The 20,421-nt window shown below is 34.0% G+C and overlaps 1 protein-coding gene across 1 annotated transcript in view; it reads left to right on the top strand.

The window, feature by feature from the left end:
• LOC114340311 (ubiquitin-like modifier-activating enzyme 1) overlaps positions 1–20,421 on the top strand; it is a 36,292-nt gene that overhangs the window by 9,649 nt on the left and 6,222 nt on the right. Inside the window, exons 2-4 of the mRNA XM_028291051.2 lie at positions 7,926–8,160; positions 10,294–10,490; positions 14,354–15,136. Coding sequence (XP_028146852.1) covers positions 7,926–8,160; positions 10,294–10,490; positions 14,354–15,136 — 1,215 coding nt within the window. The remainder of the gene's footprint in view (positions 1–7,925; positions 8,161–10,293; positions 10,491–14,353; positions 15,137–20,421) is intronic.

Below are 20,421 nucleotides of genomic sequence, written 5' to 3' on the forward strand. Positions count from 1 at the left end.
TAAAGAAGACACACGGAAAGATTAAATATGCTTGCATTGGAAATAGTGAAGAATGTAACAAAATACAGTAAAACCTCAATATAACGGACTAATTGGGGGGACAGGGTGTCCGTTAAAGCCGAAAATCAGTTAGGTGTATAAAAATAGGTTAAAAATAAATCAAAAAATTTTTTTTCTGAAAATATGTGCACTTTATTTAGATATAAATAGAAAAGACAAAACAAAACACAAACAAAATTGTGTTTAATTGTCTTACTCATGAAGTGACATTGTTGTTTGATATCGACGCCCTTGCTTTCGGAAATCCTCCTTTGAAAAAGGAATCAAGTTTTGTGTGCACTTTTGAAGTTTGCTGTATTTTTAATAATCAACTCTCTAAAATTATGCTGTCCTCTTGTATCCAATGCTTTATCCTCATCATGCAATAGGTAAAACCATTATTTCATCTAAAAACTTGCAGCATTATATTTGTTTGGTTGCCAAAATTACTCCCTGATCCATGAGTTGGATAAGCGATGTTGTATTTTATGGCCAAAAAAAAATACAGCTAAAGTTGCCATCTTTAGCGTTGTCTAAAATCAAATCAACATTTCACCGCTTCCGGCGTTATTTCCAGTTTCTTCTCTTGAAATTTTCTCTTGCAGGTACAAATTCTTAAAAAAAAGAAAAAAAACAATTTTTGATCCAGTTCTATCTGATTTTTCATATTTTTTTCAATTCATTTTTTTTACATCTGAAGGGATTTTTTGTCCGTTATATCTGAAATCCATTAAATAGAGGTCTGTTCTATCTAATATTGCAAAAAATATTCCTAATTCCTTATCGATTTTTTTATTTTTAGAACAGGTTGCACAGGTCAGTCTTATCTTAAAAATAATTTTTAATATTTACTTATCTTTAATAAAAAACTTCAAGCTAAATAAGTTTATAATTTTTTATATCAAAAATTACTTCGATTTTCTGTAAACTCATTTGAACATCTGTAAAATATGTTTTATAAAAGATATATTTTGTGTCACCAGTGATAACACCAAGGTGTGACAACAATGACTGTGCAGCTGTATTTCAGAACCATCCCTTGTCCAGCATGAACTTTCTGATGTGATAGCATATTCAATATACATAAAATACCAAATGGTGCTTTCAGCACAGGCAGAGATAAAAAGACTATATTATGTAGCCTCCAGCGAAAGTATTAAAGAATTATTTATGGTGATCTTGTGAGCAAAATATGTATCTTTATGTAGCTGGATCAACTGTTATACCTACAGGTTTGTTGTTATTAAGATGAAGACAAGAGTTTGAAGAAAATTGAGAAACTTTCTAAATCCTAATTAATTCCATCTTCTGCGTGTTTAAACTTATAAAAAGATGAGTAGATCTGAGTGTCATCTGCAAAATAGTGCTGATTACATTAGGGAAGGAAAGATAGCAGAAAAGTTTGAAGTCTAAATACTAAATAATTTGGGACCCAACATGGGTTCGTAAAGTCCTTTATTTTGATTTAAGTTTGATATCTTATCATTTTTATGGATAGCTCCACTCAATGGCATATTAGAGGGCTACATACTTAGAAATACCAAAAATACTTGAATAATGAAATCAATAGAGAATAGGGCAGGGGTTGGCAAAAGCCAGCCCGCGGGCCGCATCCGGCCCTTTCGCTTATTTTATCCGGCCCGTTGAAAAATCTCACAAGCATTTTTTTAATCTCTTTTTTGTTAAAATTAACAGTATTAATGTGTGTAATGTTCATATAAATAATGAAATATGTACCTAAATAATAGAGAGTATTATAATTTCGAACAGTTGAAACTATATTCCTACTTTACTACATAGAATTGAACAATCACTTCTCTCACTCTTCGAGACAGTGATGTTTTGGTTTTTTTTTCCATTTTTTCTTCGAGTTTACCCTTCACAATCAGCTGCAACAACTCATACTTATCATGTCTGTGCCGTAATACGATATCTCTTCTTTTAATGATAGTCAGAAGTTCTCTATCTCTTCCCATTATGTGCAGCACCATTTCGTTCATAATATGGTCGGTCCAGGGTATTTTCAAAATTCTTTTAAAAAGCCACATCTCAAAAGCTTCAGTTTTCTCATTAAGTCAACATTAACAGTCCAAGCTTCGGCACCATAAAGAAGAATAGAGTGGATATAACATTTTATCATCCGATATCAGATTTGCAGATTGAGTCTTTGGTTACTCAGAAATTTCCCTATATTCAAAATGGCTGCTTTTGATAGCCTATTCTTCATCGAATTTTTTCAGAATTCAGAATTTCTTCAGAATCGTATTATCCACTTGTTCAATATCTTCATTTTTTATCTGGATCCTCGTTATGAATGATACAATGGACCATATTTCTTTAAAAATTACGTGACATATTTTACTGGGCACAAATTGTTTGCATGCACACCCCAGTAAGATAATGTATTATTACTATTATCTATTGTAAACAGTAAAGTTTCTTTGTCCAAATGCTTTAACATATTTTTGTCAATGATCGAAAACATCTACCACAATAAAAGTAAAAGTAGAAGATGAACTAACTGATCCAATTGAAGCTGGCAATGGCATACGACAGGGGGATTCCCTGAGTTATTATTATGTTTACCCTTATTGTTCAGCCTAATCATGGATAAAATAATAAAAAAGTAAGAACTAAAAAAGGATACCAAATGGGAGAAAAACAACTTAAAATAATCTGCAATGCAGAAGATGCAATACTAATCTCTCAGAGTGAAGATAATTTACAGCGGATTATGCTGCACCAATTTAATATAACCACCAGAAACTTGTTAATTCCCTAAAAAGAACAAAATGCATGGTTATAACAGCACATCCAATAAGATGTAAATGGGAGCTGGAGGGTTATGTAATAAAACAAGTGAGTGAGTTTTAGGCGTCACAATATCTAGCTACGGAAAACTCAAAACAGAAGTGGAAGATCAAGTAAATAGAGCAAACAGAGTCGCAGGTTACCTGAATGACACAATGTGGACCAATAAAAATATCGGAAAAGAAATGAAAGGCAGAATTTACAGAACAGTCATCAGACTAATATTGACATACACAGCAAAAACACGACCTGACACAGAGAGGGCAAAAAGATTGCTCGAAACAGTGGAGATGAAAACCCTTCGAAAAATCGATGGCAAGACACTATGGGACGGAGCTAGAATTATAGATATACGACGGAGATGCAAGGTGGACAACAGTTATAACCGGGTAAGAAACAGAAGAGTAGAATGGAATGACCACATAAGCCGAATGACCACAAATAGAGCACTATAAGGACGGCGAGAGACGGTTCCTCAATAGAAAGGCGGTCAGTGGGAAAACCAAGAAAACTATGGAACGACAACTTACTGGAGGCACATTTAAAAATCAGACAGAGTCATGTCTATACAAAAAGAAGAAGAAGAAGTATTTTTGTAAAAAAAATTTCTTGGGCAGGGCAAAATTCGACCAAAATATTCGCATGTGCACAGCGTAGGTGGCGGTACAGTACTCCGGCCCGGGAAACATTTTGAAAATTTCATTTTGGCCGCGCTTAAAAGTATTTGCCCACCCCTGGAATAGGGAGTCATCAACAAGTGTATTAACAGTTTTAGAATATTTTAAAAGGAATAGGTACTATAATTAAGCCTTTACTTAATTATAGTACTTAAAGTACTAAAATACTTAATACTTATATAGCTCTGATAGTAGGACAAAAACAGTATTTAGAATGTACATTTAAAGATGGAGTTACTACAAAGAAAATAATATCTTTGGATGATGAAATGATTGTGAACAGTAATAGTTTTAAATACCTACGATCAGTATTACAGATTAATGGAGAAATAGGTAGATATAGCTGCTTGCAGCAGAAGAGCCGTAAAACCATCTATGATGCAAGGAACTGAATGTTCAGCAGTTAAAAAGGAAATGCAAATGCATGTAGTGGAAATGAGAATTCTTAGATGGATAAGTGGAGTAACAAAATTGGATAAACTTAATAATGAATATATTACGGGAAGTCTATGAGTCACACCAATTGATGCTAAAGTGAGAGAGCATAGGTTAAGATGGTTTGGTCATATTCAACATCAAGATATTAGTCACCCAATATGAGGAATTGTGACAGAATGGTATGTCCCTTATTTTTGATAATGAAAATGTTTAACTCTATCTAAGGCTCTCTTTCAAGGTGTAATTCCAAAATTATAGAAATGAAAAGAAATAATAAGTTTAATCATTTTGCTGTAAAACGAAAACTGGAGATGTCTTATCTTCTTCTTTTTTTTCTTGGAGATCTTTCGATCTGTTTAATTTTGAAGCTGCCTCGGGTTAATTTCCTGGGAGGTAGAATCTTTTAGGTGGTCTTCTGGAGTCTTGAACCGGGCGGGTTGTTTTCTAGGGCAATTTTTAGGAGTCTTATTCTCATCCATTTGTCTTACATGGTTATACCACATGCTCTTGCGCTGCCTTCACCATCTTACTGTCTTATATTTATTTCTATTAGGTTACTCCTAACAGAGTATGTGGGACCAAGTTTTCGCTGGAATTATTGAAATGCTGAGCAGGCAGGAAGTGAGATGCAATTCATAGATTTCTCCTAGCCTTCTTTCCTCAGCATTCGTATGGTTTACAAATTATAGACTCTGTGAAGGCGTTACCATAAACTTGGTCTCAATAAAAGTTTTTAGTCCAGGAACCGAAGCTTTTCACCTTGCAGTTCTTACAGAATGGATCGATTTGCTTGAAAATTTGAGAATAAGTAGTGGATAGTCCAAGGATCAAAATCTATATGATGCCGAAAGGCGCTTTTACCATGGGGGTGGTTGCCACCCCATCTCGGGGGTGGAAATTTTTTATTATATTTTGACCACAAAAGTTAATAAAAGCTTTCATTCTAAGCAAAAAACGTTCTATTCATTTTTTTGATACATTAATAGTTTTTGATTTATTTGCTATCGAAAGTGTTAGTTTTATATCTAAAAATCAATGTTTTTCGATGGTATACTCATTTACGATTCACTCAATTTTTGCTGTAGAAAAAATTTTTTCAAACCAAGTTCTTGGAAAATAAGTAACCTACAATTTCATATTGAAATATTTTTTCGTATCTCTGACGCTAATCTTTTTATTCTGAAGAGAATGGCATTTTTTACCTAATTACAAAAATTCATTATTCGCTTTAAACTCCATTTTTTTTTTAAACTAATTGTTCTAAGGTAGCCAAACTTCTAGAATCTATTAAAAATAAACAAGTAAAGAAGAATGAATAAGGCCAACGACTAAAAACACCTTTAACTTATACTATTATGCTTCCAATAGGATTTCTCCTCTTTTTTTTTTTTCAAAAAAATATATTCATTTTTTAGCCATAACTTTTTTATTTTTTATCTTAGAAAGTTTGGTAAAAAAGAATTTTGTAGGTTTTTACAAGGTCTATAAGGCTATTGATATTAAATCCTTTCAAAATCCTCAGTCACAAAAAGAGGTGACTTTGAAAGGGTTCGTATAGGTGGTTTTTGCATGTTATTACAAGTTTTAATTGTCAATAGCTCACTCAATTTTTGCGGTAGAAAAAATTTTTGTAAACCAAGTTCTTGGAAATCAAATAAGCCACAATTTCATATTGAAATATTTTTTTGTATCTCTGAGGCTAATCTTTCTATTCTGAAGAAATGGGCATTTTTTACCAAACTACAAAAGCTCGTTATTCGCTTTTAACTCCATTTTTTTTAAACTAATCATTCTAAGCCGATCAAACTTCTAGAACCTATTAATAATACATAAATAAAGAAGACCAAATTAGGTAAATGATTAATTTTAATTAGGGTGGTGATGAGGGGGTTGTTTCCGATCACTTTTTGCTGAAAAAAATAGGGACTGACATTCTTTTCATTATAAGTAACTTAATTTTTGAGCTAGAGACTTATTTTTTATTTCTGGAGATAGATATTTTTAAATACTTTAAATTAGTTTGAACAAGGTATCCTCGAAAAATGCATATTTTTTCCGTCTTTTGACTTTCAAACTACAATATTTAGCATTTGACGAAGAAGAGCTAACATATGGATGCCTCAGAAGTCAAACGGTGTAAGTCAATTCTCCCTAAAACTGACTTATTGAAGTTTAACATACATTATTATATACAGTGCTAGTCAAAAGTCCGTACCCCCCCTCGTATCTTTTGAACGGTTATACTTATAATAGTGAAATTAGGAGGGAGGAAATAAACGGATGTAGGCTTCTTAACCAATCATGACAGGTGACGTAATAGTGACAGATGACGTTACAGCGCCACTATGACAGATAATTTTAAATGGGACCTTATGGCAAGTGATACCTCGTTTGAAAGGTATTGAAAATACCTATTCAGTCATACTAATTTTGTTTGAGTTTAAGCTCATTTTGATGAATAAATGAAATAATATAAAATTGTAGTTTCGCATTTAATTAATAAAAATTCAAACCTCCGCCTATGATTACTTGTCAAAAAGGTTGACGTTGACGTAAAAACTACTAGAGAACTGAAAAGCATCAACTTTTTTGACAAAAAAACCATAGGCGGACATTTGAATTTTTATTAGTTAAATACGAAACTACAATGTTATATTTATTTAATTTATTCACCAAAATCAAAATCAACTTAAACCCAAAAAAATTAGTATGACTGGATAGGTATTTTCAATACCTTTCAAACGAGGTATCACTTGCCATAAGGTCCCATTTAAAATTATCTGTCATAGTGGCGCTGTAACGTCATCTGTCACTATTACGTCACCTGTCATGACTAGTTAAGAAGCCTATATCCGTTTATTTCCTCCCTCCAAATTCCACTATTATAAGTATAACCGTTCAAAAGATACGAGGGGGGGTACAGTCTTTTGACTAGCACTGTATAATAATATTATTATTTTCTTGTTTGTATTTATGAATATGTTACCCATATTATGATAAATATAGACGGTTTATTTGTTTTTAATAATTACTTATATTTCTGCAACTACATTCAGAAACATCTTATTATCTCATTTTAAACACTTATTGACTTACACCGAGTGGCTTCTGAGGCATCAATATAATAAAGTATAGCTCAATTACTATTGGTCCTAAAAAAATTAAAAAAAAAATGGTTTTGTTTATTTTTTTAAGAGGTACATTTTTGGTAGGTAAAGTTGTTTTAATAAAGTTTTTTGAGTTATTATCAGAAAACTGATTAAAAACATTGATTTTTTCAATATAAAACTAACACTTTCGATAGCAAATAAATCAAAAACTATTAATGTATCAAAAAAATGAATAGAACGTTTTTTGCTTAGAATGAAAGCTTTTATTAACTTTTGTGGTCAAAATATAATAAAAAATTTCCACCCCCGAGATGGGGGGGCAACCACCCCCATGGTAAAATCGCATTTTGGCATCATATAGATTTTGATCCTTGGACTATCGCTACTTATTCTCAAATTTTCAAGCAAATCGATCCATTCTGTAAAAATTGCGAGGTTTTGTCCTATTTTAAGCTTCATTACTTGGACGGCGTTATGCATAACTCGACCAAGCGCCATTTCTTTAATATAGAGATAACAGCGGATTCTGGTGACACATAGCTAAAATTATCTTGGAAAAAATCCCTGTTATTGTCACATTAACGGTTTCTAAGAAAAACAAAATTAAACCAAGCGACAATAATCCACTTACCGTTAAGCGACCATTAAGCAACCAAGAAACGAAAAACTTTGAAGCCATTTATCTCAAAACTATGTTTTGGCGCTTGGTCGAGTTATGCATAACGCCGTCCACTTGGACTATTTATTTTAATATTATTTTTATTTTTATTGAAGTAAAACTTTCTATTGGTTATGTTCACTTGTATGAGTATCTAATGATCCATATCTAATAAAATGAACTTATTTCTAGGTATCGGCTGGAGATTTAAATCCTATAAATGCTACTATTGGTGGTATTGTAGCCCAAGAAGTAATGAAGGCATGTTCTGGAAAATTCCATCCCATTTTCCAATGGTTCTACTATGATGCCATAGAATGCCTACCACAAGATAAATCAGAAATCACTGAAGAACTAGCTGCACCCACTGGTAGCAGATATGATGGCCAAGTTGCTGTTTTTGGAAAAGAATTCCAAAAGAAGTTAGGTGTGTAGAATGTAATAGCTATAATTATACGGATTCGTATATCTTATAAAGCACTTCCTTAGTTATTATAAATTGGCGGTATGCTTCCAAGTTGATCAAGTTCTTCTAAGGAAAAATGAGGTGTTCCGAGCAACAGTGGCCTAAGCCACAAATTGATCGTGTTTAGATTAATATATTAATAAAAGAAGCAACATTAAATCTTCGAATTAACAGGGGTCTACACAACCTATAGTCGATTCGCTAATATGAGACACAACTGTCGACACTGAAATCACAATAAAAGTGCACTAGAAATAAACAAGCATGAGGAGCACTCCGAAATCCGCACACCGATTTAAGAGTGCTCCTCGAACATTCAACGTGTCTTGGTTTGTTCATCTCTATATAGTGCATTTTTATTGTGATTGTAGTGTAGACAGTTGTGTCTCAGATTAGCAAATCGACTATACCTCTATATTTGGCTAAATGGCACTGCATAATTTGTAGCGCCATCCCATAACCACAATGGAAATATGAATGCAAAGGTTGCATTTATCTCAAAACTTCGTTTTTGGGGTTAGGCCACTGTTGCTCTGAGCGCCTCAAATGAAAGTAGGCTCATCAATTATAAATTTAAATGTGAATGGCATAAATAATGGTCAAGTGATTGTAATCATATTCAATCAATAATTGAATGTAAAAAAATCACGTTTTCCATTGTTTTAATCTGGTAGGATATAAAATGGTATTTTAAATATTGTTTGATGTGCTATTAGATTAAAAACTTAAACTTTTTTCTAGTAGATGTCACTAGGGCATCCATGCAATTTCGTTGCCATGCCACTGCAAGTCTTATATTCGGCGACTACAGTAATTTATATCAGGGTTACGCAATTGAACTGTTACCAACTTCACATCGATACATCTGGCAAATCGATAATGACAGCTACATCAAAGTTGGCCTGATAACACTTCAGTATTATTTTATAAGTTGTCAAAAGCATTTGCATGTGCATTTGCATGCGGTGGTGGACGAAAAAAAAACAGCAACATCACCTGAAATGGTTCAGAAAGTGAAGGCTCGACTCGAGCGAAATCCACGTCGTAGTGGTAATCAAATGGCCAAAGAGCTGAAAATATCCCAGTGAAGCATTCAACGAATATTGAAAAAGGAGCTCAAGGTCAAGCCAAGTTCCAAAAAGCACACAATCTTACACCAAAGCAAAAAAAAGTTCGGCTTGAAAGAGTAAAGGAGTTGTTACGCCTGCACGGACGTGGCTCAAATGATCGTGTTTACTTGAGACCGAACGCACCTACGAAAGTTTGAGCCTACGAACGGCCACCCGGAGTAATTTCCCGTCTCAAGTAATGGTATGGGCAGCTGTAACCGCCGATGGACGCTCTCCAATCGTTTTTATTGAATCTGGTGTCAAAGTCAATGCAACTTATTCTCGAGAAAATGTTTTAGAAGCTGCTTTAGAGCCGTGGGCATGCAAACATTTCGGTTGTAGACCATGGACGTTCCAACAAGACTCGGCACCGTCTCATAAAGCTATTGTGAACCAGGAATGGTTCAAAAGCCATGTTCCACACTTCATTTCATCCACACAATGGCTTTCGAATTCACCAGACGCAAATCCGATGGACTATTCCATCTGGTCCATTTTGGAGAGCAAGGTGAGGACTAAAAAATATGCCAGTATGGATGCGCTGAAGAAAGCAATTATATGTGAGAGGGCCAAAATATCGGAAGATCACATTCGTGCAGCATGCAACTCGTTTTGTGATCGTTTGAAGGCCATAGTCAAGGCAAAAGGTGGCCACATCGAGCTAAAGTGAGTGGATTCTGAAATTTTGATTATTTTCACATTTTTGTCATTTGAATCAATAAAAAATAATTTCACACAAAAAAAATGATGGTCAATTGTGTAAGTAACCCTGTACTATACAATAAAATATAATAATCGAGAAAAGTGACAAAGTGATAACGTGATGTTAATAATATACTGTTACTATGGAACGAGTAGATATGTTTTGAATACCTTTAACTGTAATCTTTGTTTACATGCACTGCATGTCTTATTTGAATTTAGCGTAAATTCTTCATTGAAATGTATTAATTTTTTAATATTTTAAATTTTCATATTTTTTTAGCATCACTGAAATATTTTATTGTTGGTGCTGGAGCTATTGGTTGTGAATTGTTGAAGAACTTTGCTATGATGGGTGTAGGAACACAAGGAGAAGTTACAGTAACTGATATGGATTTAATTGAAAAATCTAATTTGAACAGGCAGTTCCTTTTCAGACCACATAACGTCCAACAACCAAAATCTGCCACAGCTGCAAAGGTGAGTACAACAAAAGAAACTAATTTTTATTTTAATTTGCTGTTTTTAGTGAGCCACAGTCAATTGTTAATGCTTTTACCAATTTCTTCAGCAGTGTCCATAATCCTTCTTTTTCCTATATAGATGAGTTCATAGACCTGATCAGTCACAGCATTATTCACTCCTTAACTATTAAAATTGGTGACATTTGTGTCTTACTACCAATAAAGATCTAGGTCCAGTTATGAATGTCTAGCTTGTTTTTAAGGAATTGTTCGTTCTCTTTATATACAACTCTGCTATGGTTAAGCCCATACACAAATCTGGTGATAAATCATTGATTTCTAATTTATTGTTCCATTATAATTATTCTTTCTGCTATTCCTAAAATTTTCGAGGCTTAGTGACTTAATCGTTCGGCTGAAAAGTTCGTAGGCTAACATAGAAAAATTTTTTTTTTTGATAAAATTTGATTTTATTATTCAATATAGTTACCTTCGAGGGCGATACAATGATTATAGTGATCGTACAACTTTTCAATACCATTTTTATAATATGTACAATAATTTATCTTTAGCCTCAAAATAAGCCTCAGTTTCAACGATTACCTCTTCATTGGTGCTAAATGTCTTTCCAGCGAGCATTTTCTTGAGGTTAGCGAACAGGTGGTAGTCGCTGGGAGCCATCCATCCAATGGCACTACAGCCCAAATCGAGCCTTGGCCTCCTTCATAAGCTTCTCCAATCATTTCGATTTACCGCTGTTCTTTTCCATGAACGCGTTCCCAGGAAGTTCCTGGCATCCTCATCGACCTCGTCTTCCCATCTCTTTTTAGGTCTTCCAACCGGTCTTCTTCCCTGCATTCTTGCATTCAGCAATTTTCTGGGGATTCTATTCTCATGCATGCGGACCACGTGCCCTGCCCACCGTAATCTCTGCAGTTTAGTGTGTTGTGCTAGAGTTGGTTCGCTATATTGCTCGTATATTTCTCTATTATACCTAATTCGCCAGTTGTTATTTTCCCTTATTGGGCCCAGTATCCTACATAATACTTTTCTTTCAAACACATCTAATGCATTGGCAGATTTCTGTGTCACCACCCATGTTTCGCAGCCATAACTTACTATGGGCCTGATTATTGTTTTATATACCCGGAGTTTTGTTTTCCGGTGTAGGTCTGGCGATTTGAATATGTGGCCCATCGCGAAATAGGCTTTATTTGCCAGTACAAGCCTTCTATTTATTTCCGGTTCTTCTTCACTGCTTGCAACCAGATCCATTCCTAGGTACGTGAATCTATTCACATGTTCTGTATCGTCAATAAAGTGTTGTTGTGCCGGTCTATTTGATCTGGTTTGTATGAGTAGTTTTGTTTTATTTGTGTTTATTGCTAGCCCTACTGCTTCTGCACTCTGTTTCAACTCAACGTAGGTTTCTTCCGCTGCATTCATTGTTCTGCTCATTATGTTTATATCATCCGCGTACGCTGCTAATTGGGTAGATTTGTTTGTAAGTATGTTATTTCCGCTTACCGTCAACCGTCTAATTACATATTCAAGAACAAGATTAAAAAGCGTTGGAGCCAGTCCGTCGCCTTGTTTCAGTCCTTGCGTTATCGTAAACGCATCAGTGATCTGTCCTTGAATACATACTTGTGCTTCTGTTTCTGTCATTTGCACTAGTCGTATTAATTTTGATGGTATGCCAAATTCTTCCAATATATTAGGTAGAATTGTTCTAACTATTGAATCATAGGCTTGTTTAAAATCTACAAAGAGATTGTAAACATCCATGTCATATTCCCATGCTTTGGCTAGTATTTGTTTAACTGTAAATAGTTGGTCAATGGTAGATCTATTTTGCCTAAACCCTGCTTGATATTCCCCGATGATTTTTTCCGTGAGAGGTTGAAGTCTTCGATTAAGGATGTTTGTGAATATTTTGTATCCCGAACAAAGTAAAGAGATGCCTCTATAATTCTCACACAACAGCTTGTCTCCTTTTTTATGAATAGGGCAGATTATACTTTCCTTCCATTGTTGGGGGATTTCTTCTTCTATCCATATCTCTCGTATTAGCTGATACATCTGTTGTGTCAAATTCCTTCCTCCTTGCTTGAGTAGTTCTGCCGGTATTTTATCTATTCCCGGTGCTTTATGGCTTTTTTGTATGTGGATTGCCGTTTGGACCTCCTCTAGCGTTGGGGGTCTAGTTAATTCATTTTCTTCTCCAGTCGCTGGGAGCCACATCTGGTTAATACAGTGGCTGCGGAAGCAATTCAAAGCCCAATTCATGAAATTTTGCCATCATTTTCATCGATTTGTGACACGGTGTGTTGTCTTGATGAATAACACTTTCTTTTTCTTCAAATGGGGCCGTTTTTTCGCGATTGCATCCTTCAAACGCTCCAATAACGCAATGTAATAGTCAATGCTAATGGTTTTTGCCTGTTTAAGATAGTCAATGAATATTATACCATGTGCATCCCAAAATGCTGATGCCATAACCTTGCCAGCCGACTGTTGTGTCTTTTCATGCTTTGGAGTCGGTTCATCACTCGGCAGACTGTCGATTGGACTCTGGTGTGAAATGATGGAGCCATGTTTCATACATTGTAATTTTTTGTCATTGTAATTTTGTCAAAAATTTAGTTTTATTACTGTTGAAGAGCTTCAAAGACTTCTCAGAACCATCAATTTGCTGTTGTTTTTGATCGATTGTGAGTTCTTGTGGCACCCACTTTGCATAGCGTTTTCTCATACCCAAATATTCATGCACAATATATCCAACATGTTCCTTTGATATCTTGAGAGTCTCAGCTATCTCGAACAACTTCACTTCCAAAATTATTTTGTGGACTTTTTTTTTTTTTGTTTTCCTCAGTAACAGCCTCTTTGGAGCGCCCACTGCGTGAATTGTCCTCAGTGCTCATTTCGCCTCGTTTAAACTTAGCAAACCATTTCTCAATGGTTGATTTTCCTGGTGCAGAGTCTGAATAATGTTTATCAAGCCTTGGCTTCAACAGTATTTTTTTTTTCGCCAATAAGCAATGCTTTATTAAGACACAAAATTCCTTTTTATTCATTTATTAAAACACAAGTTGCGTCACTCAAAATGCTATATCTCATAAACTAATAGTTCGATAGCTGTCAAATGTATACACGCATCTTTTGAAGGTTAGTGGTGTCTAAAAGTCATATGGATTTAATACCGGTAGTGGCATCTATGTGTCAGCCTACGAACTTTTCATCCCACCTGTTAGTTTTTGGCAGTTAATCTGAAGAGTCAGTTTCAAACTAGTCAGCATGGTTGTTCAACTTCTACCAATCTACTGGTTTACACTCATTACATTATAAATGCATTGGAAAACAGTTTTAAGGTAGATTCCAATTATATTGACTTGTCTAAAGCATTTGACAGGGTAGTTCATTGCCTTTTATTGCATAAATTGGAATTTTTCGGTTTGCCTGGCTAATTTCTTTACTGATTGAAAAGTTATATGCAATATCGATCTTTGTTCAGTACTAGTGTAGTTAGTTTAGTTAGAATAGGTTACACATTTGCTACATGAGCCCGAAGGCCAAAAAAAAATCGATCTTTGTTTGTCAAACTTAAGAGCTTTACTTCAGCTTGAATACGTTCCAAGTTTTGGAGTGCCCCAAGGTGCCTATATGGGACGTCTTCTCTTTGCAGTTTTTGTTGATAATGCTATTAGATTCTTGACTGACTGTGAAATCTTAGCATAATATGCAGATGACAAAATTATTTCACATTATTCGAGATCATTCTGATTGTATTGGGTTACATAAATCATTACACAGTCAGTTATGCATATGCCTGCAAAAATAGTAATAAGATAAAGATAAAATAACATTTTTTTTCAGGTCATTAAAAAGATGAATCCTGATATCAATGTTGTTGCACATGAAAATCGTGTTGGACCCGAAACTGAAAGTGTCTACAATGACGATTTCTTTGAAAAGCTTGATGGAGTTGCTAATGCACTGGATAATGTAGATGCTAGAATTTATATGGATAGAAGATGTGTCTACTACCGCAAGCCTCTTCTAGAGTCTGGAACCCTAGGAACTAAGGGAAATACTCAAGTGGTGGCACCTTTCCTCTCTGAATCATACAGTTCTTCTCAAGATCCTCCAGAGAAAAGCATTCCAATCTGTACTTTAAAGAATTTCCCCAATGCTATCGAACATACTCTACAATGGGCAAGGGATATGTTTGAAGGATTGTTTAAACAAAATGCCGAAAATGCTTCGTTGTACATAACAGACCCTGATTTCCTCGATAGGACTGTTAAGCTACCTGGTGTACAACCTTTAGAGGTATTGGAATCCGTAAAGGCTGCCTTAATTGATGAGAGACCTAAAGATTTAAATGATTGCATCGCTTGGGCACGTAATCATTGGCAAGAACAGTATTCCAACCAAATTAGGCAGTTGTTGTTCAACTTTCCTCCTGATCAATTAACCAGTACGGGGCAGTTGTTCTGGTCGGGACCGAAGAGATGTCCAGAAGCGCTTACTTTTGACGTAAATGATCCCCTGCACTTGGATTATGTTATTGCTGCAGCTAATTTGAAGGCTGAAGTTTATGGTATACCAACTAGTAGAAATAGAGAACAAATCGCAGAAGTGGTTATGCAAGTCAATGTAAGTATTTTTTATATAAATCGAACCGAAATTGCTCCCCCAACCAACGACTCCAAAAAAATCATTTTTTTGGTGGGTTGCAATGAATTTAAAAACTTCAAAAAATTCACAATATTTTTACAAAACTTGTCTTTTTTTTTATAGACCTGTAGGTTGAGTTTACATGACCTAATAATGATTTTTTTTTAAGAATATAACTTCTTCTGCAGATCTATTGTGCAGAAAGGTCTATTTTTTTTTATTTTGTGCATTTTATAAAAATGTACGAGGCGTGTTTTTTAAGTAAGTACCGTTTTGGAATTAGAAAAAGACCTGCAAAGATATGACAATTTTATTTTTACATGAAAGCCTGTACCTTAATCTACTTTTCTACATAATTTCCGTGAATATTGAGGCACTTGTCATAACGTGGCACCAGTTTTTGAATACCCTCCTGATAAAATTCTGCCGCCTGACTTGTTAACCACTGCATCACAAATTCCGGTAATTCAAGTTCTCGGTCACAATGCGATACAAAACACTACGAGAATACTGAGGAAAGCAGTCGGACAATGATGAAATTGTAAAGCGTCTGTTTTCTCTCACCTTTTCGTCCACTTTCTGCACCAAATTTTCATTAACGACCGAAGGACGCCCACTCCGTTCTTCATCATGCACATTTGTGCGGCCATCTTTAAATGCTCTCACCCATTTCCTTACCATTCCATCACTCATAATGTTTTGTCCGTAAACTTCAATGATCTCACGATGAATATCGATCGGTTTTACGCCTTTAGCACTAAGAAATCGTATAACAGCCCGTACTTCACAATCAGCGGGACTCACGATTGTTGGAGGCATCTTAAACACTGGAGTAAACAAGTATACAATGAAGAATCAGACTGTAATGGCGTCAGTGTGCGTAGACAAGAGATGTAGGTAACCAGCGCTCATGCGCGGAACGCCGACCGTAGCGCTGCGGCGGCGGAATCGCAAAACGGTACTTACATAAAAAACAAGCCTCGTATATCTCGACACCTGATATGAAAAACATTGTTTATTTATTTATTTATTTTATTCAATAAACGGCAGAGCCAATTTACAAAAAAATGTATAAAAAAAATGAAATATTATGGTAAACAGTAAAGATAACCAATTTTAACCTAATAATATAACAAATAACAAAAGATAATAAAGATGACAACAATGACAACAATAAAAACCAACAAAATTAAATTAGTAACAATAATAAATAATTAATAAATTATAGGAACTAGTACTTTACTTCAGTTACTGAATTATGTATGCTTCTTTTAAATACACGAAGACTGTCCACTTGTCCACAAGACTGTTTTGATTATGATTAATTAGACGCAAGGTGCGTGACAATGGGGAGTAAAAGCAATAGTTTGTATTATGATAAGGTTTGCGAAAAATTGGGGAAACCCGTCTTTGGACAGTATTGAGGCTTATAGCTTGTAAGATAGTTGGGCAATGATATAGACCATTTAATATTTTATAAATTATTGTTAAATCTGATTTAGCCCTTCTTACTTCCAAGCTATCCAATTTAAATGTTTGATTAACCAGATCATAATTAATGTTAAAACCCTGACAAATATTGATATGAGCTCGAAATGCCAAAAAACGAAGAAATGTTTTCTGGACGGACTCAATATTTCTAATGTGACAATCATAGTAAGGTGACCATATAATTGAGGCATATTCCAGCAATGAGCGCACAAAAGAAACATATAACCTTAAAAAACAATTCGGTGACAGTTGAGAACTATTACGTGTTATAAATCCAAGATTTCGCATACTCCTATTAATCATGTCTGTAATATGTGGTATAAAAGTTAATTTTTTGTCAAACAAAACACCTAAGTCTTTAATACAGTCCACAGATTCAATAACAGTATTGTTCAATATATACGTTTTTACAATGGTATTGTTAGAACGACTGAAGGTAATACTAAAGCATTTTTTAACATTTAATTCTAGACCATTATCAGTACACCATACACATAAGTTATTTAGATCCTTTTGTAGCAGTACAGTGTCTAGTTCGGACTCAATAACCTTATAAAATTTGAAATCGTCCGCAAAGGCCAGAAGTGCAGAATGTAATATTATAGTACTCAGGTCTCTAATAAACAAGTTAAACAAGACAGGGCCTAAGTGAGACCCCTGTGGAACACCTGAAAGCACCTGAATCTCGCTAGATAAGTAATTGTTAATCCGAACGAACTGAGTACGCCCAGTTAACAAACTATAAGAAAATCTTACAAGGCTCTCACCCAAACCCATTGCACTTAGTTTGGCAACAATATGTTTATGACTAACTCTATCGGATGCCCTTGAGAAGTCCGTGTAAACACTGTCTACCTGTTTGGAGCTCTCAAAGGCATTCAACAGGTCAAACTGATACGTTAAAAGGTTGGTCACAGTGGATCTACCTTGAGAAAATCCATGCTGCTCGTCATTTAATATTTTGCGACAGTGCCAGGATAGATGGGTGGAAAATAATTTATCAAAAAGCTTAGGAATAGCTGATAGTATGCTAATCCCTCGATAGTTACGAACGTCACTCTTATTGCCACTTTTATGGATAGGTGTAAGAAAGCTGACTTTCCAAAAGTCGGGAAAAATACCAGTGGAAATGGACAAGTTAAACACATGCAGCAAGGGTTGGCTCAACGTACAAACACATTTCTTCAGCAGCACTGAGGGAATACCATCAGGGCCATGTGAATACCTACTCTGCAAACTGTTTCAGAACAAAGACCTCTGTTAAAGAAAATTGCACTGTATCAAGATTGTAACTCCACTTACAATGTTTTTCAAGTATGGCTTCAATGACATCTATAAAGGATAACCTTCATTTTGGTCTAAAAAATTTTATCCCATCTTATGTAAATATAAAGTTATTTAACAAAATAACCTCATTGTAAGTGCAAATTTTTGATCACTTGGTAGAAAAACATTGTAACCAATGTTACAGTATTGAAATTTTTTATTATCGATGAATATTTTTTGTAAAAACATTGTAACATCTATATCATTTATGACCGAATTAACGTTAACTGATAAAAACAAGGAACCTGATGTTCACAGTGGATTACACGCTCAAGAAACATCGACAGCGGAAACTTCTACATACATTATAAAGGTACAAATTCATCATTAGATACTTCTGCTACGAAAAAAAAAAACAGTTCCCAAAAAATCTTGTAAGGAAGAGACAAAGGGACCCAAGTATTGCAAAATGAATATCTTGAAGAAACTGAGGAACTCTGGCCAAGAATATAATAGAAAAACGGCAAAATTAACGAAAATGAAATAATTGTGACCTGGATGAAACTATAAATGTAACAGAAAATGCAATTATCTGAAAATACATAACTCAATTTATTTAATAATTTTTTTGGCAATAGCTTATCACGGCAAAAAAAGCGAATATTTATGTAGATGTGTTCTCAGACAAGAGAGAAAGGTTGCAAAGTTAAAAGAGTCCAGAAGAAACTGGACACATGAATATAATTTGCAATTATCAGAACATCGACAGCGACTCCCAAGTTTGTTAGAAAACATTTTTGTACACTTAACACATTGACGGACAGTGCATCAAATGTTTAAGCAAGTGTTGTAACACTATATGTATTGTGCAAAGTAGAATAGGGGAAAATGTAACGTGTATAGACGTGTCTATAGACGTGTTACATCAATGGAAATTCGACGTCTATAGACGTTCTGTCCGTCAACCTGTTAACGACATAACAGATATGTGGTTAACTACGTCATTAAAGAAAATCATATGTCAGGAAGATGGAGGGCGTATACCTGGAGATATGCGTGGTTGCCATAAGAATAGAGCAAATGCTGTAGACAGGAAAATGCACAGCAAAACCATACGATCTAAAAGATCTAAGTCAAAATGATATCTAGTATTTTAAATCAATGTTAAACAAAATACTGAATTGGGATTTAGACATAGATAAATTCCAAGTTTTCAATATATAAAAATATGTAAACAACCACATATTCTTAATTATTGTCAGTAGAATTTTATTTCTGAGCAATTATCATTTAGAAACCTAGAATACAAACCAAAATTGAATAAAAAGGCTACCAAATCAAGGAATAAAAATATACAAGATTTATGAGAACTTCAAATTCCTTTAGCATAGAATGGATTACTTCCTATAACAACTTCAAAATATAAATATCTTGGTGCTTTGTGTGTAAACTTATACCAGAGTAAAACTGCAAGTTTTTATTTGAATCTTCCCCGCTCTCAACAAACACAATATTTGGATGATGACTCTGAATAAAAGTTTGCTAGGGATTAATTTTGTTTTTTAAATAAAATAATATAAACTGTTTTATAATATGTAAATGTTTATTTTGTAGTAAATAAATCTAATAGATATTAATTTATTTACTTTTGGTTAATATGTATTATGTTAATTTTTAAATACTTGTCTGTGTAAAAAAATCGTGTTTGTAAAATTAATAAAAATACTAATAGTAATCTCTTTATTTTGATATTTAGTCATTAGTTACCATTTATATACACCTAATCAATGACACATACTTTGTTGAAATATCACTTACAATGATCTTTACCTAAAATTCTTAAAAACAGTGGTATTGTAACTCAACCTAAATCAGGTCCAGTAATGTTAACAACAATGTGATATCGATGGCTTAGTGTGAAAACTTCGTATCTCAATAAAATACAATTTTACAGGAGAGGCAAAAAACTGATACTGCATATTATAACATAAAAACAACAACAACAACAACAACAAACTATCTTTACGTATTTTTAATATGGACACATTTCGATAGTTACACATAAATTTTGCACATATATTATTATTATTTAATTTTTTACCTGACCTACGAGATATTCATTCTTAAGTTCTATATATACGTGGTTTTCATATTTAAAATATTAATTATTGATTCATGTATATCTGTCTAACATAATTTTGAATACTAAAAGGGTTATATAAAAAAATAAAAATAAGTTATTTATTTAGTTTATTGACATATTTTACAAAATTAACATTAAAGGACGAAATTATTATATATTGATTTTTGACACGATAAAATCATTGACTTTTAATCTAAATAACAAACTCAATACTATAATAAAATGTCTTAATTATTTATCTCAGTCTTTTAATTATTTCTTAATTATGTCAGTCTGTACTTTGTTTAGAGTCCACTCTCACCTGAAGAATACAGGCGCACTCATTATTTTTTTAGCCCTACATAGTAGGATTGATTTTCTTCAT

The sequence above is a fragment of the Diabrotica virgifera genome, chromosome 8 (assembly GCF_917563875.1).
Source record: "Diabrotica virgifera virgifera chromosome 8, PGI_DIABVI_V3a".
In the NCBI taxonomy this organism is placed as follows: domain Eukaryota; kingdom Metazoa; phylum Arthropoda; class Insecta; order Coleoptera; family Chrysomelidae; genus Diabrotica; species Diabrotica virgifera.